This window comes from Sorex fumeus, unplaced genomic scaffold, assembly GCF_029834395.1.
Source record: "Sorex fumeus unplaced genomic scaffold, SorFum_2.1 ptg000043l, whole genome shotgun sequence".
In the NCBI taxonomy this organism is placed as follows: Eukaryota; Metazoa; Chordata; class Mammalia; order Eulipotyphla; family Soricidae; genus Sorex; species Sorex fumeus.
Window position 1 is genome coordinate 7,877,870 of NW_026606100.1, and position 25,615 is coordinate 7,903,484.

The window sequence follows — 25,615 nt, forward strand, 5'->3', positions numbered from 1 at the left end:
GCTTTCATGAATAGCCCAAGTTTTCTCTAGGTAAAGATTTCTATCCTCGTAAACTTGTCAAATAAGATAATTTTAGGTCTGCTTGCCATTCTGGTCACTTTTCCTTGGAATGAAATTGAAAAGTAAATGAAAAGAAAAGTGGTCTGGCTAGTCTAAACAGAGTAGAAATAATATATCATTGTGCATAGTATAACTTGACAACTGAAATTCATATTTACTTTTGAATTTGGTGCTCTATGATACCATTAGCTTATAAAAAGCTTTGAGTAAATTAAAATTCTAAGCTCTTTCCTTGATTCTGTGAGAGTTTTCTAGACACAGGGTAATACTTTGAATATCTCTGTTCAATTTTCTTTAGATTAGATTTGTTTCAGTGATTTCCTGGTGAAATATTTTTTAAAAATAATATTGAAATAGCCCCTCTTAGGCTATTTGTATCAGCAATTATCCAAGTTAGCAATAATAAAGTTAAACGAGAACAGAACTATACATAAAATAATAATCTTTGCTAACATGAGATTTTATAATATTACAGCTATATTCTACCCCAAAAAGCATTTTATGGGAAAGTTATTATGAAAAATATATTTAACATTGAATGCTATTAAATACCCTCTCGGAGAGCCTGGCTAGCTACCGAGAATATCCTGCCCGCATGGCAGAGCCTGGCAAGCTCCCCGTGACGTATTCAATGTGCCAAAAACAGTAACAAGTCTCACAATGGAGACGTTACAGGTGCCCGCTTGAGCAAATCAATGAACAATGGGAAGACGGTGTTACTATTAAATAATATTGAATAATTCATCCAATGAATTACCATTGAACCTATCTTTAAATGCTATCTTCAAAATCTTTGCATGTCTTCTAGGCAGTCAGAGAACTCTCATTTTTTTAGAATTCTTTGATTCTAGTTGCCAGGGTGACTGTACTGAATGTAATTATGTTTCTGGTCTCTTGGTAGGAGAAAGACATACATAAATAAGTAAACAGGATGATCCTTAAGCACAGAGCCAGGAATATGCCCCAAGCACAGCTAGCTCAAAAACCAAAAGGGAAAAAAAAAAAACTAGTCCTTTGATATGAAGAAAAGATCAGGATAATGGAATAATGAAACATTTGGTGGCTGGTTTATGTCAAATGATTAGAAAAAATCATTAAAAACCAATGACTTTTAAGGTGTCTTTTAAATGGGACTTAAGTATAAGTTATGTGAACGTTTATTTAAAAAAATATTTATTATTTTTTGGGGCTGGAGCAATAGCACAGCGGGTAGGGCATTTGCCTTGCACGTGGCCGTGTTCGATTCCCGGCATCCCATATGGTCCCCTGAGCACCACCAGGAGTGATTCCTGAGTGCAAAGCCAGGAGTAACTCCTCAGCATTGCCGGCTGTGACCCAAAAAGAAAAAAAAAATTTATTGACTCAGTGAGTTACACAGTGATAAAGTTGTTCATGATTGGATGATTGGGTTTCGGCCATATAATGCTCCAACACCCATCCTTTCACCAGTGTGCATTTCCTGTCACCAAAGTCTCCAATCTCCCTCTCATCCCCCACCCCCCACCTGTCTTCATGGCAAGCATTTTTCTTCTCTCTCTCTCTCTCTCTCTCTCTCTCTCTCTCTCTCTCCCTGCATCTCTTTCTCTCCCTGCCTCCCTCCCTTCCTTCCTCCCTCCTTTTGGGCATTATGGTTTGTAGTACAGATATGTTATCGTATTATCATATATATTGTATCCATTTACCTACTTTCAACACTCAGTTCTTGTCCAGAGTGATCATTTCTATGTGACCCTTTTGAATCCTAATTTAACCATCTTTAAAATGAAGACAGCAATTGGATACAATACAAATTCTGAAGTGATTTTTAAACTGGACTTGAATAATAAGTAACCAATTTTGTAAAGATTAGAAATAAGAAGGGAAATTATCAAGGACATTAAGAAAAATAAATACGAAAAAAAATAAAAAAGTTATTACACCCCCACTTTCTCTAGTCTTGATCAGTCGTGGATATACTATTCTATTAATATCCATTGTAGAATTTGTGGTTGAGGGATGCAATCCCTAAAGACTAAAGCCACCATGAATACTTTCATTCAATGAGCATAACAATCTCAATTTGGGGCTAACTTTTTTAAAAGTATGCTGTTAATCATAGGGGAAATAAAAATAGGAAATAATGCAAATTCGTGAGTCAATAAAAAGTATCCTTTGTACTAAGAATAAGTATAAGCAAAGGTTTACCACTTCCATAGGTTAGTGAAAAATTTCAGAATGTGTTCAAGGAAAATAAAGTAATTCCATTTAAGCTATAGCACAGGACTTACAAAGATGACCAAGATAAGATATAAGCATAGGTTGATGAAATCAGTGAATAATTTTTGTGCCAAGTAGTTGACTTTATTCTTATCTAAATGCTGAAAAGCCTTTAAGTATCTGGAAGTTCAGTGCAGAAGAAAGAGTGGGAGTAGAGAGAATAGTTAGAAAGCTAATGTAGTAGTTCAGTTTTCAAGTAATAATAGAACTTACATAAAGAATTACTCTATGATTTCTTTTCAAACTGCTAAATGTTCATAGGTCAAGAATATAGTTAAGGGGGTGGAATAAGATTACAGTGGATAGGATACCTGAGCATCACCAGGGGTAATACATGAGTGTAGACCCAGGAAAAATCCTTGAGCATTGCCATGTGTATTCCAAAGCCCAAAACAAACAAAAAGAAATACAGTTAAGTAGTACATTGCTTATAGAAGATAAATCTGGATGTTTCTACAGTTTTAATGGAACTGATCATAAGACAAAAAAATCAAGTAGTTCAAAAAGTCAGAGGACTGATTTTATACTTTATATGCTTTATGCATAAGAAAAAAGAGGATATTGAAGCAGATTATGAGATATCGGGTCATTAACAGAAATAAGATAGCAGGTAATCTCACAGTGATCATGATCCTGAGGACCTGTTCTACTCTCACCATGGATATACTCTGTGACCTTGGGAAAACTGATTTTAACAGATGTAAAGTGGTGGCAGCAGAAGGTCTTTGAAATAGATTACAAATATTTTGTCTGTCTAGGAAATTAAGAGATTTTAAAATATGGTTGTAATCTCTTTCAACGTGGATCCAGGTTTGATCACCTGCACTACAAATGTTTTCCCTGGTCCTGCTAGGGAACGGAGCCAGGAGTAAAGACTAAATTCGGTGCTGCCCAAAAATCACAAAGAGAAATTGTGGTCTTTATAATACATCTGAAATAAAATATATGTTTCCTCTCACATTTTCCTAATTGTGCTTGTGTATTTATCTTTGTTTTGTTTAAATATTGGATTTTACTGTAGCTTTGTATCTGTTTTCCAACATAAATAAAATGTGAATTTTCTTTACATTCTTATATATTCAAAACCATAGTTTTCACAGTTTTACACAGCCATATTGATAGCCATAGTCAAGCCTCTAGGATTGTATACTTGTTTCTACAAAGAGAGGCAAACAAATTTTTACACACATTTTAATGTAATCTGCACTTTTAAAAAAAATCTGAAATTTTATGAAAACTACTATTTTTTGGTGGGTGGTACCCATGTTGGTGCTCAGAGATTATTCCTGGTTCTTGAATTACTCCTGATAGGCCCAATCATATGGGAATCATATGGGGTGCTAGGGATCAAACCCCAGTCAGCCTCATGCAAGGAAATTGCTCTACCCACTGTACTATCATTCCACATCTGCATTCCTCTGAGACCTGAAATACCTTTTTAAAGGTCATAGTTTTAAAGTTTCTGTATATCATCAAGCTGTGCTCAGATAAACCCATTCATTACACTTCCACCACTAAAGTGGGTTTGGCTGAAATCTTAACATAGGTAGATCTTTCAAACATTTTGAGGGAAAGAGTGGTTTGAGTCACACCCAGAGGTGCTCAAGGGCTACTCTTGCTTGCTGCTGAAGGAATATACATTGAGGATTTGAACTGTCACACTACATAAACTAAACACTTAAAAGTATTTGTTGAAATTTTGCACTTCTTTCTATTCAAGATACTACACTTGATCTTAGCCAAAGGGTAGGGCGTCTGCCTTGCACGCAGCCAACATGGCCGACCCGAGTTCGATTCCTCCGCCCCTCTCGGAGAGCCCAGCAAGCTACCGAGAGTATTTGATATGCCAGACACAGTAACAACAAAGTCTCCAATGGAGACGTTACTGGGCCCGCTCGAGCAAATCGATGATCAACGGGAGGGCCTTTACCTTTACCTTACCTTCTATTCAAGAATTGTAGTCTATTTAGGCACTTCCTATTGGATTCAATACTGTATTTAATTATGCCTGATATTTTATATAAGGAAATTCAACTTTAATCTTCACACTTGATCCAGAATTTTATTTTCACTCTCTTTAACATAAACTATAAATGATCATGCAGTGTTTTTCCTCTTCAGCTTCATCACCTATTTTCATTCCTTAAAGTGACTTAATAAGCATATAAGTTCACTTGTATTTCTACTTCTTTTATCTTTCGATAATATAGGTGAGGTTAATTACCAATCTAATGCATGATTTACGCAAAAAACTGAGTTTTGAATGTTTTTATTGTACTTGGGGCTATCATTAAAAAACAGATAAGCTATTCAGTTTCTTCTAGAGTTTTTGAAGGAATTTTTCTGCAATTCACATAACTTAGTTTTTAAATGGTCAGACTTATCATTGGAAAATTTGCAGGATGATGTCAGAGACATATATGTGTGTGTTCACACATATGTATATATATACACACACATACACACTTGTATATTATTGAATCACTGTGAGATACAATATAATCACTGAGTTACAATGTTGTATATGATTGGGTTCCCCCCTACCCCTACCTCTGTGGCAGGCACTTTTCTTTTCTCTCTCTCTCTCTTTCTCTCCACACACACACACACACACACACACACACGCGCGCACACACACACACCTTTGTGCATTATGGTTTGCAACACAGGTACTGAAAGGTTATCATGTTTGACGCTTTACCTACTTTCAATGCTTACTTCTTGTTCACAGTAATCATCATTTCTGACTATCTTTGGATACCTGGTATTTTGAAAGAGCAGTAATAATGGCACAAATCTTTGTCTTCTTCATACTTGTATCTCTGATAACAGAGTTTAGTAATCATCATTTCTGACTATCTTTGGATACCTGGTATTTTGAAAGAGCAGTAATAATGGCACAAATCTTTGTCTTCTTCATACTTGTATCTCTGATAACAGAGTTTCTCACCCTCCCTGGGGGCCATCTGGACCCCAGCCGAGACTCGCTGCCTTTGGTATGTGTTCCGACATAGAACCTCATATTTACTGGACATGAGTCCATCTTTTCCTGGGAAACCAAAGGTCTTAAATCCGGACATACTTGGAAAACAAACACTGCTCCAGTTCAAAAACAGAAAAACTTGGGTTCCAGAAGGCTACATAACATACACAAAAGATTGAGACAAATTCTGCTCAGGGCTGGATAGTACAGAGGGTAGGGCGTCTGCCTTGCATGCGCAGACGCAGATTCAATCCGGGGTGGGTGGGGGGGGTCCCATAAGCATCTCCAGGAGCGATTCCTGAGTTCAGAGGAAGGAATGACCCTTGAGCATAGGTGGGTGTGACCTAAAAGAAAAAAAGAAAATTCTGTTTGATTTCAAAATCTTAAAAAAAAAACCCATTCTGTGTGCATGGGCTCTGGGAAAACTGCTTTGGGGTCTCAGGTCAATGCTCTCCCCTCTCCACATTTAAACTCTCGAGGATCAAGCGATTTTCAGCGGACGCGACTGTCAACACCAGCCCTTCCGCGAGGGGGTCTCATGCGGCTTTACAACATTTCCAGACGTTTCCCAGCCAGGGGCAGGTGCGGGCCGGGCCCCGGCCCCCAACCGAGGGGCAAGGAACGCGCAGGTTCTCCGGCCGCCTCTGCTCTGCCCCCTGCCGCCCAGACACTGGGACTGCGCAGGGGGCGGGTGGGCGCGCCGAGCGGCGGCGGCCACTGCCCACTCGCACGGGCCATGGCGCGGGTGCTGATCGTGGGCGCCGGGCTGACGGGAAGCCTGTGCGCCGCGCTGCTGAGGAGGGAGGCGGCCGGTCCTTTGCGCCTCGCCGTGTGGGACCAGGCCGCGGACTCAGGTGGGTCGGCCGAGCGCCTGCGGCGCCACCGGAAGCCGACGCGGCCCCCGCGGGAGAGACGTCTGCGCCCTCCAGCCCGTCCGGGGCCCGCGCGGCTGCGCCGGGTCACGTGCTCGCCGCCCCTCCGCCGGAAGAGGCGCCAGAGGCCCGGGAGGGTGTCGGTCGCCCGCGGGCGGGGGCGGGGGGGCGGCCTTAGAAACTGCTGGAATCTTCGGGGAGGTGGGGGTGAAGCCTGGGGGGCTCCGCGGGAAGCCGGGTCAGGGACCCGAGGGCGGCGTTGTCGCTCCGGAGTGGACTTGGTCGCGCCCTGTCGCTGCTTCCGCTGTCGCCCGCCCCCGAGCACCCCCGCAGGGCTGCAGGCTCGGGCGAACTGGCGGAAACGCGCCAGAGACCTGACCTAAACGGCTGGGAGCCTGCTGGAGAGAATCGTGTCCCTCGGGAATGGGTTTTCCTGTGACCTGCCCCGGTTTCGCCCGCTCCTGGGGCCCCCCGAGGGCTCCTCGAGCCAGACTCTGGAGATCAGACAGAATCACGTCAGTCTCGCGGCTGAGAGGAGGGAGACGGCCTGTCCGTGCGCGCGCACGCGCGCCGCAGAGAATCCCGTCACTCCTGCGTGGGTTTGGATCTTGACCTGTGTCACCCCCAAAGGGATTTCTACGTGACCTGTCGCTGCTCCGCTGCCTTCTCCCGCCCTGGGGACCCCGGAGGGCTCCAGGCGCTAGAGATCTGACCGAATCATGTCGGTCTCGCGACTGCCAGCGACTGCCAGCCGTGCTGGAGCAGGGGTGGCTGATTGTTTTCAGACGTCTCTTTCGTCGTCTGATACTGTTCTTTCCTTTTATTCAAATTGGTCGTGACAAGCACCAAACAGTGGGATCCCTGCTGCGTCATTCACGAGTCCCTTAAAAGAAGGTCACAATAAATTAACAAAATGCCTTTATTGGAAAGGTTGGATGACCAAATTACCAGATTAACCGCCCCTCCCCACTCCAACAGAAAGTTTCCCAGTATGCCTGTATAGTTGGGTAATTTGGGGCGAATAGTGCCGATTGCAAAACACCTGTTCTAAAGCGCTAACACGTTTTCCTGTGGGTTGACTCAAGGAGGAAGAATGACCACAGCCCGTAATCCCCATAATCCACAGAGCACGGTTGACTTGGGTGCTCAGTACGTCACCTGCTCCTCGCATTATGCCAAAAAACACCAAAGGTAAGTTAGTAGGAAGGGGTGAAGTCAGTCTTAGTAGATGTAGGATGTGAAAATATGAATAATGTATAATTTCCAACCAGGTTAAATTTGGCTTCTGTAACTAAAGTTACTATATTGTTGGAGAGTATTGGCAATAAAAGATTTTTTTTGAGTTAACGTATTGCAATTCTCTATAGTGCTGTAAAGATAAAAAATGTTATATTGAACATGGAAAATATTAAGTATTAATATTATTTATCAGTAAATACCAATTCCTATTAATAAATATTATTTATAATTATATTATTTATGATCACATTATATATTATACGGAGTATAAATACAATACCAATTACATAATTACATAATTATATAATATTATTTATCAGTAAATATTAATTTCTGTGTTGATACCTTACTTTTTTTTTTTGCTTTTTGGGTCACACCCGGTGTTGCACAGGAGTTACCCCTGGCTCATGCACTCAGGAATTACTCTTGGCAGTGGGGGACCATATGGGATGCTGGGAATCAAACCTGGGTTGTCCGTGTGCAAGGTAAATGCCCTACCCACTGTGCCATCGCTCCAGCCTGATAACCTTACATTTTTGTTACTCTATACTGACTTTAATTTTGAAACATATGAGAAAATAGACCCTTGACAAAAGGTCCATGGCAGGAGCTCCAACAGTGACACAGCAGGTAGGGCGTTTGACTTGCACTGAACAAGCTGGGTTGGATCCTGGGACCACATGGCACCCCAGCTCATTTGAGTACTGGAAGGAGTAAGTCCAGGAGTAAGTCCTGAGCACAGCTGTGTTTGGCCCCCCAAAACAAAAGATCCTTGAGGATTCAAGGCATTTTTAAAAAATTTGCTTTATTAAAATATTTCACACAAGCATTGGGCTGGAGCAGTAGCACAGCAGGTAGGGCGTTTGCCTTGCACGCGGCTGACTTGGCCGACCCGAGTTCAATTCCTCTGCCCCTCTCGGAGAGCCCGGCAAGCTACCGAGAGTATCTCGCCCTCACGGCAAAGCCTGGCAAGCTCCCCGTGACGTATCCTGTATGCCAAACACAGTAACAACAAGTCTTACAATTGGAGACGTTACTGGGCCCGTCTGAGGAAACTGATGAACAATGGGAGGATAGTGCTACATTGCTACACAGACATTGATCATATTACTGATTTCTAGTTGTTATTTAGGATTATTTTCTTTTAAGAGTTCTTGGAAGAGAATTGTGTTTAGAATTAATTGTAATTATGTTGTCTACGTTGATTTATTACAGTTTTTATGATGAACTATTAGCACGTGGTATTCTGAAACCTCTGACCTCTCCTATTGAGGGAATGGTGATTAAAGATGGAGATCGTAACTTTGTGGCCCCTCAAGGAGTTTCTTCGATTGTTAAGCATTACTTGAAAGAATCAGGTAGGAATAGGATTTTTCCCTGCCCTCTTTCAAAATTGACATTTTCAAAGTAAAAGTGATGTACAGGCAAAGGGGTCTATTACATAGTAGTAGAAAGAAAGTAGACTTTTGGTAGTGAACATAATATAGTATATAGACACATTAAATTACAATGTTGTGTAACCAGGGCTGGAGCAATAGCACAGTGGTAGGGAGTTTGCCTTGCGCACAGCCAGCCCGGCCGAGTCGGGTTCAATTCTTCCACCCCTCTCGGGGAGCCTGGCAAGCTACCGAGAGTATCTCGCCTGCACAGCAAAGCCTGGCAAGCTCCCCATGACATATTTGATATGCCAAAACACAGTAACAATAAGTCTCACAATGGAGACGTTACTGGGCCCACTCAAGCAAATCAATGAACAACGGGAGTACAGTGACAGTGCTATAGTAACCAGTATTTATTTATAGTCATCATAGCGATAGCACAGCGGGTAGGGCGTTCGCCTTACAAGCGGCCAACATGGCCGACCCGAGTTCGATTCCTCCGCCCCTCTCGGAGAGCCCGGCAAGCTACCGAGAGTATTCGATATGCCAGACACAGTAACAACAAAGTCTCCAGTAGAGACGTTACTGGGCCCGCTCGAGCAAATCGACGATCAACGGGAGGGCCTTTACCTTTACCTTATACTTTCAGGGAATATCTGTTTGGGATATGTCTAACCTTTAGAATAGGTCCAGTCAATATTTCACTGGACCAGTTTTCCAGAACAAGTAGTAAAGGACAGGGAAAAATAGACATGTCTCTTTTGGCCTAATTAATGTGCTTACGTTAACCTTATTACAGAAAGCTGTATTTCTGCAATAAATATTAGAGGACACTGTGTGTGTTTACTCTAAAACCCAACTACCTGCCCTTATTAATTTCTTTAATACCACCATTTCTTTGAGTAAATGAAGTATTATTTTTTAGGAGTGGGCTGACTTGGTTGTCATTGCTGAGTAAGAGAAATGCACTGTAACAAAAGTGAATCTGTTTCCAGTGAAGTGCTAACCCTCTGACACTTTTCATTCTCACAATGAGCATTCAGTCGTTATCATTGTCCTTGTTAATAATAAGTAAAAAGGGACTCTACTTTGCCTGTGATAACTTGGCAAGTAAGTAATTGAAAGGGAACTCCCTTCAAGCTTTGGGGGGCCTTAAGGACATGTTGTCTTTCCCTATTAACTGTTGTGTGGTGGGTATTTGAGAGGTATTCACATCCTCTGATATGATATTTACTTTGCAGAATCTTCTTTTCTCTCCCTAGCTTTTCCCCTTCAGGACAAGAGATTGCCCCTGTCACTTTGGTGAGACATGTCCTTTGGTTCTCCTTTGGTGTTGATTAATCCCTGCCCCTGAGGGAAGGAGTTATTAAGCATTAATATCATTTTGTTTTCTTATGCAACCTGGGAGACTTGTCACCTGACAGGTTTCTGTGACATTTGGAAAGCGATTAGCCAAGTCCTTTTACTTTTGAATAAGGCCCATATTGTTAAATCAGTTGTAAGAAGATGAATTTAACTTTTAGAACTGGGTGAAAATTTTTTCTTTGGTTTCACCATTAATAGGGAGGTCTGTTGCTGGATTTGTTTTTACCTTTCACTTTATTTAAAATTTTAATTGATATTCTGTGGTTTACAATGCTATTAGTAATGGTATCTCATGTATGTAATGTTGTTGGAGCTGTACTGAAGGAATCTTTATCCATGGTTGATGGGAATGTCCTCTAGTTCAGTCTTCATGGAAAGTAGTATGGAGATCTATCAAAAAAAAAGAAAGGAATGGAACTACCATATGACTCAGTGACATCTCTTCTTATCGTCTACCCCCAAAATACAAAAATATTAATTAGAAAGGATATATATATACACACACCTTGTGTTCATAACTACACTTAGCACAATACTCAAAATATGAAAACAACTCAAATGCTCAATTACGATTTACTTTAAAAGGGACATTTGTTAACAATATGAAAAATCAATGCACGCAATATAAATTGTCAGAATTGAATACATTGATTTATTAGAAAAGATGTTTCAGTTTGCAGATGCTGTCAGCTATGGTGACTTCTTTTCAGTAAATATGTACATTTGTTATTCTCTCTCTTTTAAAGCTTGTGTTTATTTTCTTCGTAAAATTGATATTTAGGAAGTAAAATCGATGTTTAGTTCTGTATCAGACTATCTCCAGGTAAGTGATCATGGCACTAATCCATAGAGAGGGACTTGGTCAAATTGACCAGGCTTAGAAATAATTCTTAAGACATTAGTATATTGTTCATCGTTTTAAATGAGAGTTTCCAGATCCTAAAGCTTTTAACATGAATCTTAGAAAGTTATTATTTTTACAAGGAAATGCCACTTTGCTAGAAACTACTCCTAGCAGCTAAAAAGAAAATTTCCTGGTTAGTAAGAGTTGCTTTTCCCTGCCCCTAATTTCTTGGTGGCTTTTGTAGTTGTGGTGTTAGAGTAAAGTAAAGTAAAAGTAAAGGCCCTCCCGTTGATCATCGATTTGCTCGAGCGGGCCCAGTAACATCTCCATTGGAGACTTCGTTGTTACTGTGTTTGGCATACCGAATACGTCACGGGTAGCTTGCCGTGACGTATCTCTGCCGTGCGGGCGAGATACTCTCGGTAGCTTGCCGGGCTCTCCGAGAGGGGCAGAGGAATCGAACTCGGGTCGGCCATGTTGGCTGCATGCAAGGCAAACGCCCTACCGCTGTGCTATAATTACTACTTGTTGCCCAGGGATCACTCCTGGTTGGTGCTGGAATTCTGGGAACTGATCTGTACTGGAATTGAACCTGGCTTCTCTCATGCAAAGCTTGCCTATTAACCCTTTGAGCTATAATTCTAGCCCTTGCCTCTGATTCTTTACTTTCTCCTTCATACAGAAAATCCTGATTATATGTTCATGAATTTGCTTTTGGAATAGGTGCTGAAATCTACTTCAGATATTGTGTGACCCAGATCAACCTCAGAAATGGCAAATGGGAAGTCTCCAAAGAATCAGGCCCTTCTGAGCTGTTTGATGCTGTTGTCCTCACAATGCCAGTTCCTCAGATTTTACAGCTACAAGGTGACATCGCAAACTGTGAGTCTCAGCCTTTGCTGTGCCTTGGGGATTGACATTTCTCTGATGCATGAATGCAGTTTACCTCTCTTTGCAAGAGATATGTTATGGATTTTACTAATTTTCATGCTTTGGAAACTGATATTATGATCTAGTTTGCATTTCTTAACCAGGGCACATGGCCCCCAGGAGATTCCAAGATGCCACAGGTGAAAATAGGGCCAGAGAGATAGTATAGCAGGTAAGAAGGCTCTTGCCTTGTATGTGTCTAGCCTAAGTTCGACCCCCAAAAGTAATTTAGAGAATTTTAAAAAATGATTTAGGTGTTGAACGTTTTCTGATTGTCCTTGCCTTTAAGAGGTCAATATTTCTGATTCATATGCATTAGTTTGAGTTGAAGGAAGAGCAGTTTCTCAGTGGCCATCTGGAAAAAAGGATTTTTATGAAAAAAGGACTTGTTTGGGTTGTTTCATTTTCTGAGTTTTTGATCACTGTGTTGTATTCTTGGTTTTTACTTCTGGGAGTGAGGGAACTCTCAAATGGTGCTCATGAGGTCACAGGACTCCACCAGTGATTCTCACCCTACCAGCTCATAATTTAGTGTAGTGTCAAGAATACTCTACCTCTACCTGGGCCATCTGGGCCATGCTGGGAACCTCCACTCCACACCCCTGGTGTAGGGGACTTGATAGTCACTTACGTGTGAGGTATTTGCTGACACTTATCATGAAAGGGGTGGGGTGAGGAAGGGGGAGTAAATTATATCGAATGAACTAAAATCATTCTAATGGACCAAGAATTATGAGAAAGGAACTAGAATTCAAAAGTCTTTTCTTATTTTCTAAAGTAGTAGAGATAAAATGTGTTTTCTTTTTTTTTAAAGTTTTAAAATACTTTATATTTTTTGCCTGTGAATATGATTTTATTTTATTTTATTTTTAAAAATTTTTTAATTTTTTTAATTTTTAAATTTTTATTAGTGAAACACCATGAGGTACAGTTGTAGACTTACAAATTTTTGTGCTTGGATTTCAGTTACACAATGATCGAGTACCCATCCCGCCACCAGTGCCCATTCTTCACCACCACTAATTCCCAGTATCACTCCCACCCTAAAATGTATTTTCTTGTTAAAGAAAATTAAGGTGTAGTCTAAGGAAGACTATGATGGACTATTGATATGTAGAATGACATCTTATTTTATTGAGGAATTCTCAGCAAGGGGTAGAGACAAAGACAGACACTTGGAGGAACAAGAGCAAAACTAAAAACGAAAACAAAACAAACAAAAAATATCCGGAAAAAAATACAGTTTATGTAGCACAGATACTGATCCAGTAGAATTGCCTCTAAAGACTGTGTGCCCAAGATTCATGCCATGTTTGTACAGTTTTATCTCCAGGAGAATGGGTTGCATTTTTGACTATGGAGAAAACAGACAGAATTACATATGACAAAATGATTTAGTACACAAACAGGCCAGGGTAATATAGTACACAGTTTTGGTAAAACTGGGAATCCAGCTTCCTCTGATAGTGGTAATGAGCCAAAAGCAGGGAAAGGATTTCCTTTATAGGAATCACACCTCTCCTCATTAAAATGGGTATCAGTCTCATAAATCAGGGACAGGAGTCAATCTTGTCTTCACGATTTAACGACGCAGGTGTCATTATTTTATAATATCTAATCAATTTTTCTGTGGAGAGAAAGCTTTAAACTTTTGTAGAGAATGTATTTTTGGGACAGCAGACTTTAAAATCTGTATGCACTTGTTTCCTTTGAATTGTTGATTTTGTTTGTTTGGTGACTCCTTTGTATTAGTGTATTTTAAGGACTAGAGAAAGGCTCAGTTATCTCCAAAGAAATCTGGAATGTGTTCAAAGAAAGCATAAAGAAATTACGATTAAATGACCTGTAATTCAGTGTTATTTTTTTAATGATAACCAAAGTTAATTTTTTTAAGTTGGCCATCAGCTGCCACAAAACATCAACCCTAGCACTGGACAGAGGTCAAGGTGCTTACCTTGTATGCAGTCAACCCCTTGTATGCAGTATGTAGTCAGTTCTACATTGTATGCAGTTTTGATCCCAGGCAATACCTATGGCCCCATGAGCACCACCAGGAGTGATTCTTGGGGCCAGGAGTAAGTAGGCCCTGAGCACCTTTACCTGTTCCCCAACCACGCAACCCAAATCAACCTCAATTCTATTTCAACACAGAAAAATGTCTCATTTTTATTTATAAAAATTAAGTTGAATTTAATTAATCTCTAAGTTTTGGATATCTATTTGACATTTGTAGAATTATTATCCTGTATTTTGATAGTTAAGTTTGAGTTTGATCAAATTGTATATAGGACTGGGCAGTAGGCTTTTAGAATTTGTGATATATTCCTTAATCATGCTCTGAGTAAATACTATTGAGTTTGGAGAATTTTTATGTGATTATTAGAATTTACAAGTTAGGGCAGGACATTTAAAAAAGCTTCTCTACAAGTGTAAAATGTGTCTATGTACTTTGCATGCTTTATGTATGTATTTGATATGTGGTTTGAGAAATAGTTTTACATTTGGTATGTAATTAGTGATTATTTCTAAGCTGATCTATATGAAATATAGTTCTGTACGTGAACAATGTTCAAATATTGTCTACTTCATGTAGTTTGACCTAAATACAAATGCCACATAATAAAGATGTAGGAAATAAATTAATGATAAAGTTGGTAACAGATGAAGTGGGTCTGAACACTTTTTAGGATCATAAAGACTCCTTTGGCATGTAATAAGCATTCCTCAAAGTTCTCTGAGGTATTTAGTAACCCTTATGATCATATTTTCTCATTTTTGGTATTGGCATTATTTTTACTCTTTTAAAGATTTTAGATCTTGCAATTGGGTTAGCGTTATATGCTTTATGTTTAAATACTAAATTTTGTTTATTTTTCTAATATGAAATATGAGATGGCAATGGTTTTTATACTTTTGCCCCAATTCAACCCTAATCTACAAATGTCCAGTTTCATTAATATATATAAATACCAGAATCCCACACAAGGTAATGTAAGCAGAAGAACTTGGAGATGTTCAAAGGTTTTTTTTTTTGTTGTTGTTTGTTTGTTTTTGGGCCACACCTGGCAATGCTTGGGAGTTATTCTGGACTCTGCATTCAGGAATTATTCCTTGTGATGCTCTGGGGACCATGTGTGATGTCAGGAATTGAACTGGGTTGGCTGCTTACAGGGCAAATGCCCTACCCACTGTATTATCACTCCAGCCCTACACATTTCTTATAATGTACTCCAGCACATTTGTGTCTGACTAATCTTGTTTGAATGGTCCTCTATTGAGGACTTTGGAATAAGAATGCTGGGAAAAATTCTAAATAGGAGCAGTGTGTGAGAATTTCCCTTAGAGTGGATGAATCTTGTCAGTCTTACTGTTTCAGTGACTGAAATTTAAATTCTTGGAAGGCAGCATCTTCTGGACTTCACTGGATCACTTTCCCAAAAGGGAATGCAGGGTCATTGTTACAATTTTTTCAGATGCTTGTAAACAGTGGAGACTAAGTAATAACTCAAATAGTGTCAAACAAAGAATTTTTGTATATTCAGTAATCAAAATCAATGTATTTACTACATGAGTATTCTTTGACATTTGAAAAAACAAGGGACTGATTGAGATTCATTTATTTTCATTTGTCTGGCACATCCTTTTTTCTTTGAACCTTTCAGAGAGTCATTATTTCTGAGATACCTCTTTAGTAATTTTTCACTTTTGAGTTTAGTAATCTTCAGGATAAATCTTATTCTTCAAAGTTTTGTTTGGAGTCAGTTTTATATGGGAAGCATATTGTCCACCTTGAAAAGATTCAGTTTTTTCCTTATTTTAGAGTCAGCTTCCTTCTAATTTTAGTATAGAAAAAATAATTTTTGTTTTATTATGGACTCATGATATTTTAAAAAAGATCAGCAACTCTCTCATGTTTACCATTTATATTAAACTCACTTTCAACTTTGACCATTGTAGCAATTCTTAACCTTTTCTTTTTGGTTTGTGTTTTATGTTTTCTTCCATGTCTCCCAGGCAGTTTTTGGAAGTACCCCTATTTGACATTTTGCACTGAAGAAGTCATACATTCCTTCACTGTTTCTAGATCCTAGCTTGAATGTTTATTGAATTACTTCATTTCTGGAATGTTTTTTTCTGATATGTGTTTTATATTTATTAGTTCATTTGTTAGGTTCTGTTATGTTCCATTATCATCCCCTTTGTTTTTTACCCCCTGTGTAAGTCCCTCTTTGATTATTATATATCTTTAAATGGGATCAGTTCTATCCATTTTGTGAATAATAAAGTCTGGGAAGAATAGAAATTTTGCACGGCAGAGCCTGGCAAACTCCCCATGATGTATTTGATGGGCTGGAGCATAGCACAGCGGGTAGGGCGTTTGCCTTGCACGCAGCCAACATGGCCGACCAGAGTTCGATTCCTCCGCCCCTCTCGGAGAGGCAAGCTACCGAGAGTATTCGATATGCCAGACACAGTAACAACAAAGTCTCCAATGGAGACGTTACTGGGCCCGCTCGAGCAAATCGATGATCAACGGGAGGGCCTTTACTTTACTTTATCTATATTAGAGAATATTAGTGGTTATTAGTATAATGCTATATTAATATACATCTACATGGAAAGAATACAAAATACTTTTAAATATTTATTTTTAAAAAATAATTTATGTTTGGTGACTATCTAGTGACTCCTGGATTCCCTGAGCACTGCTTGGAAACGTCTTACCCAGAAAAAAAAAAAAAACAGGAATCATGCATTTATGTATTTCTTTTCGCTCCAAAATAGTTTACTGAAATGAAGTAACATTGCCAATACTGGAGTTGATTTCCATGTTCTTCATAATTTTTTGAATAATTATAACATCAAAAATAAGGGCATCTTTTCCCTGATATTCCAAATAATAATGTTGACATCATTTACAAAATGTATCAAGCTGCAAAGGAAACATCTTTTTTCATCTTCTTTTTCTGAGTTTCCGAAAAGATATGTCGGCTCTTTGGGTAAAAGAGTGTAAAAACGATTGACTTGGTATTTTTAGTGAGAATATGTAAAGCGTCAGATTGACCCACTTTAGAGTTTGGCCTTATGCAACTTACCTCACTGCTAAATGATAAAAGGGCTGCCAAAGGTTAAAAAGCTAGAATGTCCTGACAACCTTTTCCTACCAGTGGTTCCGAAACAAACGGATGAAACATTTTTAATTTCTCTTTATGTAACACATCTCTATAATGTCTTGAGTTTAAAACTTTAGTTCATGTCTTTGTTTTCTGGAGAATCTTGGAATTTTGTTTGATTTAAACATCTTAGATGCTTATGACAGGCGTCCATTTGTAAGGCCATATGTTGCCATCTAGTGGACTTGATGTGTATTTCAGTTTTTCATAATTTTTCAACCAGAGAGAATAGCGAAGGTAATTGAAATATGGAATACTTGTAACATTCTAACTAATAATTCAGAAACTACATGATATAACAGGGAAATAAATAAAGGCCTGTGATAATTATCCCCAAAATAATAGAGACATTATAGAGATGTGTTACATAAAGAGAAATTAAAAATGTTTCATCCGTTTGTTTCGGAACCACTGGTAGGAAAAGGTTGTCAGGACATTCTAGCTTTTTAACCTTTGGCAGCCCTTTTATCATTTAGCAGTGAGGTAAGTTGCATAAGGCCAAACTCTAAAGTGGGTCAATCTGACGCTTTACATATTCTCACTAAAAATACCAATTAGTGGCATACGGGAGATTACTGCTTATCACACACTGCTACAAATATGGACAAACTCCATGTTTTTGGCTCTTTGTGCTTTTTAGTTCATCTCTTTTAAAATCATATTTAGCCTAGAGAATAATAAACATAAGTATCATCTCTTATATTAGAGATCATCTTATTTTTACCGCATGATCTGGATGCTTTCTTTCTTTCTTTCTTTCTTTCTTTCTTTCTTTCTTTCTTTCTTTCTTTCTCTCTCTCTCTCTCTCTCTCTCTCTTTCTTTCTTTCTTTCTTTCTTTCTTTCTTCTTTTTTTACCGCATGATCTGGATGCTTGCTTGCTTGCTCTTTCTTTCTTTCTTTCTTTCTTTCTTTCTTTCTTTCTTTCTTCCTTCCTTCCTTCCTTCCTTCCTTCCTTCCTTCCTTCCTTCCTTCCTTCCTTCCTTTCCTTTCCTTTCCTTTCTTTTGTTTTCTTTTGTTTTTCTTCTTGTTTTTTGGGGCTGCACGGAGCTGTGCTCAGGGATCACTCCTGGCCATACTCAGAGAGTGCCAGGGATCATAACCAAGTTGACTGCACACTAGACTACCCTCTGTACAATCTTTGCAGTCCCATCCTTTCTCTATTTTGCTTTTCACAGAAAAAATAAACTATTCTTGTTTTGTTTTGCAATTGACTATTACATTTGTTGCATTATCCAAATTGGGAGAATAGGTAAGCCTTTACAGTGAAACTCTTTTGACTCATGATTCACTTCTAATTATCTTACACTACATAGATCATTTCACTTAACCACCTTCAAAGCAATCCTTTGTTTGTTTGTTTTGGGACCACACCCAGCTGTGTTCTGGGTTTATCCTCTCTTGAACTTGGGTATCACTCCTGGCAGGCATCTGAGCTTCTGGAAATGGAAACCAGGTCAACCTCATACAAGGCAAGCACCCTAACCCCTGAACTCTCTCCTGCCCCAGCCTTCAAAGCAATCCTAATGCATCATTATCATTTCCATTCTTAATGATGATGCTGAGATTTAAACTTTACTAGTGTGACTCCAGAATTTTACTCTTCATCTTCCTTTTCCATAGATTTCCAGCGTGTATTTTATCATAGACTCTCCTGTTATAGTTCATATCATGTAGGCGTGCATTCCTATAGTCTCATCTTTATTATTGATCACCATGTTTTCTAAACTTACCTAATGAAAAGTAATAGGCATTTTTTTTTTCTTTTTGGGTCACACCAGGCGATGCTCAGGGGTTACTTCTGGCTCATGCACTCAGGAATTGCTCCTGGCGGTGCTCAGGGGACCATATGGGGTGCTGAGAATCGAACCTGTGTCGGTCATGTTGGCTGCGTGCAAGGCAAACACCCTACCCGCTGTGCTATCGCTCCAGCCCCCTAATAGGCATTTTTGAGAAGATTTTCATTCCTACGGTTTAGGTAGATCTAGAAGCTTATATCTTTAACAAGTATCATAGGGGAATTGTTTTTCTCTTCCAGTTTGACCTGTATAAGACATTTATTCCTATTGTAGCACTTGTTAGATTTTATTATCATCTATATTTTTCATGTTTCTTCTCAGTAAGCACAAAATCTACAAGGAACCAAGTCTAGTATATCACTCTGTTACCCACCCCATTCCCAAGCCACCACAATGTACTATGTGTCACGTTACCCTTCATTATCAATATCTCCAGAATAAGTATCTGTTTTATTCCCCCGTTTGCAAATTCCTTGAGGTCAAAGAATCTTTGTCTTAGTTCCTGCTAAGATTAGAAGGTAAAATTTGGAAAGTTTGTAGTAGAAGTATAGGAAACCATTGTGTCTCATTGCTTTTTCTATCCTGAGTTTAGAAATGAGGACTTTTTCCCCTGTATAAGATCAAACTATTTTGGGCTAGATAGGAGAGAGTATGATCAAGAAAAAAAAAGAGGCCATTATCAAATTTTTATTAGTTTTGTTTCCCTTAAATGTTGTACAACATAGGGGCTTTTTATTGTTGAGTTTAATGAGTTCTGTTTATATTTTAGATATTAACATCTTATTGGATGTATGATTTGCCAGTATATTTTCCCATGAAAGAGGTTGTCTTATCCATTTTGTTGATGGCTTCTCTCACTGTAAAGAATTGTTTTAGTTTGATGTAATCCCATTTGTTTACTTTTGATTTTTTCCCCTGTGCCACTGGAGAGGAATCTCTTTAAGATCAATATCAAGGAGCTGTTAATTTTTTTTTCTTTTTAGGCCTATTACTGGTGTTCTCTCCATATGTTTCATGATTTCAGATCTTATGTTCAAGTGTTTTGTCTGTTTTGAATTAATTTTGGTATAAAACATTAGAGAATGGTTTAGCATATCTTTCTTCTTTTTTTGGTATGCGGCTATTGGGTTTTCCCAGCACCATTTACCATTTACTGATGAGAGTTTTATAAAGTGTATTAACTATTCAATAAAATACAATGCATAGCTTAGAAAGAACTGAACTCATATGCTCTAAGTATTACACTATAGTACTAATACTGATAGTACTAGATCTTTATTGATGAAAAAGTTTAAAGTAAAACCAAAATAAAATATACTTATAATTTCAGCCACACATGTTCCTAGATTTTTTAAAAAAAGTTTTTGGGCCACACTCTACTAGCTTTGTGCTCAGGGATTACTCCTGCTTTGCTCAGGATGTGATGCTGGGGGTCAAACTCAGGTTTGCTGCTTGTATGGTAAATGATTTACCCATTGTACTATTTTGCCCCACTTATAGATTTTTAAAGGTAAAATTACTATATAAGAACATGTATATTTATAATATTTACATCTTTCTAGTGCCGGTTAATGTTCATATTGTCATGATCCTTTCTACATTGTGTTTTAGGTTTTTGCATTTATCATGATGCAAAAAAACATTATAATGAAGCAAAAAGTCAGTTTGTTAAAGACTAGGAGGATTCCAGTTTTTCCAAGTCCCCACTAAACTTATTTTCTTATAGAAACAGTCTTCCTGATAATTTTTATTCAAATTTTTCTTGACTAAAATCTGTTTTGTTTCTGTATGCACTTTAGAAACAAATTTTATTAAAGAATCCTTTTGGAATGTTGGTTTTAATTACATTGAATTTAGTGATTGATTTAAGGATCATTTGTTTTGTTGCTTTTTGGATCACACCCAGTGATGCACAGGGGTTACTCTGGCTTTGCACCCAGGAATTACTCCTGGCTGTGCCCAGGGGACCATATGGGATGCTGGGAATCGAACCCAGGTCGGCCACATGCAAGACAAACACCCTACCTGCTGTACTATCACTCCAGCCCTTCATTTATATCTTTATAATTATGATTCTTTTGCAAGACAATGAAACATTTTTATTTATTTAGTATTTTTATTTGGGCTGTAGCGATAGCGCAGGGGGTAGGGCATCTGCCTTGCAAGCATCCAACATGGCCGACCCAAGTTCGATTCCTCCGCCCCTCTTGAAGAGCCCAGCAAGTTACCAAGAGTATCTCGCCCGCAGGGCAAAGCCTGGCAAGCTCCCCTTGATGTATTCGATATGCCAAACACGGTAACAATTGTCACAATGGATACGTTACTGGGCCCACTCAAGCAAATTGATGAACAACGAGAGGACAGAGACAGTGATAGTATTTTTATTTAATTTTGAAGATGTGAAAGATCACATAATTATTCTGTATCATTGGCATTTATATATGCTATATATTTTATTATATACTTATAACATGAATGGAATATAATTATATTTCTCATAAATATTTGTAGAATGAGATAATGAGGCATGAGGGGATTGAATTAAGTTTAACTATTTTGATTAAAGTAGTAAGAAACAAAAGCCCTTCATGCATCAAATAACATGCTATATTGCTTTTTCTAGTAGACTAGCTCCTTAGGAGGGAAAATAATTCAGTTTCTAAACTTCTTCAGATATTAACTGCTTACAGAGACATCAATTTTAGAAAAATGAATTACTATTTTCTTTTATTTATTTTGTCTTGATCTTTACCTTTTATATCCACTTGCCTTTTAAAAAATTTATTATTTCTGAAGTCGTAGATTTGGAATTGATTATGCTTAAACTTCCATCCTATGTTTAAGTAACTGAGAGGGAGCCTGAATTCATCTTTGTTTCCAGAACTCAGTAGTCAGTGGAAACAGATAGCAGACATGGTCTTCATCGGGGAGCTTTGAGTGATTTACACTGCTGTTACTTAGGCTTACTACCCATTCCAGATTCTGGAAAACCAGAGTGCATTTTCTTACTTCATTGTTCCAGTGGAGAGTGAATAGCTTATGTTGGAAAAGAGAATGGAAGGGATGAATAAGTGGAAAATCATGATAATCAATATCAAACAACATTTTGTGAATTATTATATTAAGCACTTTGCCTATGTTCTATCACTTGATCTTCATAATCACCTCCTGAGAAATATTATAATTCCAACCTTATAGGAAAGGAAAGTGAGAGTCAAGTGAAATTTGAAGTCTGAGGCACAGAGCAGTTGAGTGGCAGATCCAATTATGGAATCCAGAACTTCTTTAGTCTTGAATAAATGGAGTGGTATTTAGGGGGTTCCTGGGTCTCACTCTGGCATGAGTGGAGACTTCGCACCAGCAAACAAATCACAAATATCAGCATTTTTTTTTTTTTGAATTCAACTAAGTTCTGACACTTTGGACAGGAACTGAGTGTTGAAAGTAGGCAAAGGGATATACCTGATGTGTGTGTGTGCGTGTGTGTATGTGTGTGTGTGTGTGAGAGAGAGAGAGAGAGAGAGAGAGAGAGAGAGAGAGAGAGAGAGACAGAGAGAGACAGAGAGACAGAGAGAGAGGGAGAGAGAGAAGAAAAGTGCCTGATATAGGGCTGGGGAGGGAAACTGAGGACATTGGTGGTGGGAAATGTACATTGGTGAAGGGATGGGTGTTGGAACATTATATGACTGAAACTGGATCATGAACAACTTTGTAACTATGTATCTCACTGTGATTCAATTTAAAATAAATTAATTAAAGAAAAAAAGCCACTATCTGTCTGGAGTCTTTCAACTTTTGAAACCAGTTGCAAGCTTAGGTGGTTACTTGTTTCTAAATAACTGATTATAAATCAGTGGCTCCCAGAAACCCCTTCTTAGATTTGATTACATTTTTCTATAGTGGTACATAGAATACATAAAACCTATTAATTTGCAGGGTCTGTGATTTGTTTCATAGGGCATTCAGGTTCTACCAGTTGGAAGACAATCATAGGGCAAGGGATGGAAAAGTGTGCAGAACTTTTTAAAAAAATTTTTTTATCCTTTTAATTTTATTGTATCACTGTGAGATAGTCACAAGCTTTCATTTTTGGGTTGCAATCTCACTATGATAGAACACTCATCCCTCCACCAGTGCACATTCCCCACCACCAATATCCCCGGTATACACCCCCTTTCCCACCCTCCCCCTGCCTCCATGGCAGACAATATTCCCCATACTCTCCACTTTTTGGGCATTATGGTTTGCAGTACAGATACTGAGAGGTTATCATGTTTGGTCCTTTATCTACTTTCTGCACACATCTCCCATCCTGACCAGTTCCTCAAGCCAGTATTTTCTTAGTGATCCCTTCTGTATTCCAGCTGCCTTCTCCCCGTTGCTCATGAGGCAGGCTTTCAGCTATGGAGCAATCTTCCTGTCCTGTGTATCTACTGTCCTTATGTGTCAGCCTCATGTTATGTTGTTTTATATTCCACAAATGAGTGTGTGCAGAACTTTTAATGCTTTCTTGTATCTACTATTTTCCCAATCTATACTTTTCATCTCAGAACTTTCTGAAACTTTTCCTTTACTTTCTGTATGGAGATTTTATTACATAGACACTATTGACTAAATCTTTGTCCATTGGCAGTTAATCTCAACCTCCACTCCATCTCTCTGCTCTGGATGTTGGGTGAGGGTAGGAAACACCATTTCTCTAACCTTTTGACTGGCCTCAGTGATAATCATTCTCATTCTGAGGTGCTTCCCCTAAAGTCCCTCACTAATATAATGAGGTAATTTCATCACTTTCAACAGTTAAAAAATTCCAAGTCTCTTGGGAACAGTGAGTACCAACTGTAGATGAAATCCAAATATAAAATGAGATTTGTTCTTCTGACCAAATATGTTATCTTTTTTAAATAATATGATCACAAGCAGTATATCCTTTTGCTCTTTTACACAGTAATGTATGTGATCTTGCAATGCTTGGTAGAAATGTGACACAGATGTACATATTTTGATCTTTGTGCTCTGGTACACATGTTGCCAGTAGATGTGTGACTTTTGAAACTAGGCCACTAGGTTGCTACTCCAACAGAAGATCTCTTCGTAAGACAGCCTTACCAACTGTGTTCTTCCTCCAGAACTCAGAATTCTGTTTTTCATTCAGAGCTCTTTAATAACAGAAAGGCATTAAGAAGTGTCAAAATAAGAGATTCAGTGAGATGAAAGAGCTGAGGGCTGTAATTTCTTGAGATGCGTCATTATCACCAACTGAGTCACAAATCAAGCTGAATAAAATTCTTTGCTATCTGAACTGGCAAAAACATTTTTTAATGAAAAGAAATTCAAAAAGCAAGATTTTTAGCTTTCTGAAAGATGTCTCTGAAGATTCAAATAAAATGTGCAAAACTCAAATTAGAAACTCTTTCCACAGTTAATGACTAATATTAAAATAGGGAATTTAATTCAATTTATTTTTATTTTTTCTACTTTTTAAATTAAAGCACTGTGATTTACAAAGTTATTCATAGTTGAGTTTTAGACAATATTGCAACACCAATCCCACCACCATTGGCAACTTCCCTCCACCAATGTTCCCAGGTTTCCTCACATATCCCCCACCCTGACCCTACCCCTAAGCCTGCTGTCTTGATAGGTACCTTTGTAAGTTTGGTTATTCAAGTTTGGGTCTCTTTTAATTTCAGTGTTTGTTGACTCTGTGGTTTGGATATTTGGCTCTATCATCCCTTAACACCACCTTTGTACCTGACTGCCCTTACCTGGCTCACGTGATTTGTCATCTCTCTCTTCTCTCCTTTCCTTCCCCCTCCCCTCACCTCACACCCACACAAACACTCCACACATACACCACACACCACACACACACACACACACACACACACACACACACACACACTCCATGCTTTCTTTCCTTCTCCTCCCTATAATCTGGGGCCAAGGTTGATCAGGGCATCTCCTCTTTAAAACATTGCATTCCCTTATCCAGTTTTCCAAAATATCACATATCTTTGATATCATTCTGTATTTATCCTTTTTCTTATGGCTTTCTTTATTTAACACGATGTCTTCTTTATTTAACATGATGTCTTTAATTTCCATTAAAATAGGGAATTTAAAGATTAAGATTGAGAATGAGGAGGGGAGTTATAAATGAATTACCAGCATTTATCACTAGATAAGTTTTTCCCTCACATTGACTTTCTTTTTGTTTCTCACAAATCTAAGAAGTTTTATATTATTTTGATTTTTTCTATGAGACTTGACAAAATTGCAGTGGAAAATTTGATTACCTGTACTTTCTGAAACCTTAGGTTGAGTGATATATTTTTATTCTAACTTGAGTTCTTTCTCCTATAAAAGAATGAAAAAGAGAGTCTAAAATGTATTGAAGCAACTGACACAGTACATTTTATGTTTACCAGTGCAGAAGTATATGATGGTATGAGGAAGCTTTTGAAATGCTGACATTTCCTAAAATTTCTTCTATGAAAGAGTCAAAGAAAATTACTTTATCCCAGAGTTAGCTTTCTGTGTGTTGTTTGAATTTTTTGTTGCACTTGTAATTTTATTTTAAAAAGACATTTTATTGCCTAGAAGATAAATTATATTTTGGTTTTAAAAATGGTAATTATATATTTTATTCAGTGTTTTATTAATTTTTTTCATTATACTGATATTTACTGAATATCTACTGTGTGCTGAAAAGT

General features: G+C 38.4%; 1 protein-coding gene across 4 annotated transcripts in view; it reads left to right on the top strand.

Annotated features, from left to right (window-relative positions):
* The first annotated feature begins 6,033 nt into the window (after positions 1–6,033).
* RNLS (renalase, FAD dependent amine oxidase) overlaps positions 6,034–25,615 on the top strand; it is a 432,063-nt gene continuing 412,481 nt past the window's right edge. For all 4 annotated transcript variants that reach the window (XM_056120953.1, XM_056120951.1, XM_056120952.1 and 1 more), the window contains exons 1-4: positions 6,034–6,153; positions 7,257–7,362; positions 8,626–8,768; positions 11,722–11,880. In XM_056120953.1, the coding sequence (XP_055976928.1) occupies positions 6,036–6,153; positions 7,257–7,362; positions 8,626–8,768; positions 11,722–11,880 (526 nt within the window). In that variant the 5' untranslated portion in view covers positions 6,034–6,035. The remainder of the gene's footprint in view (positions 6,154–7,256; positions 7,363–8,625; positions 8,769–11,721; positions 11,881–25,615) is intronic.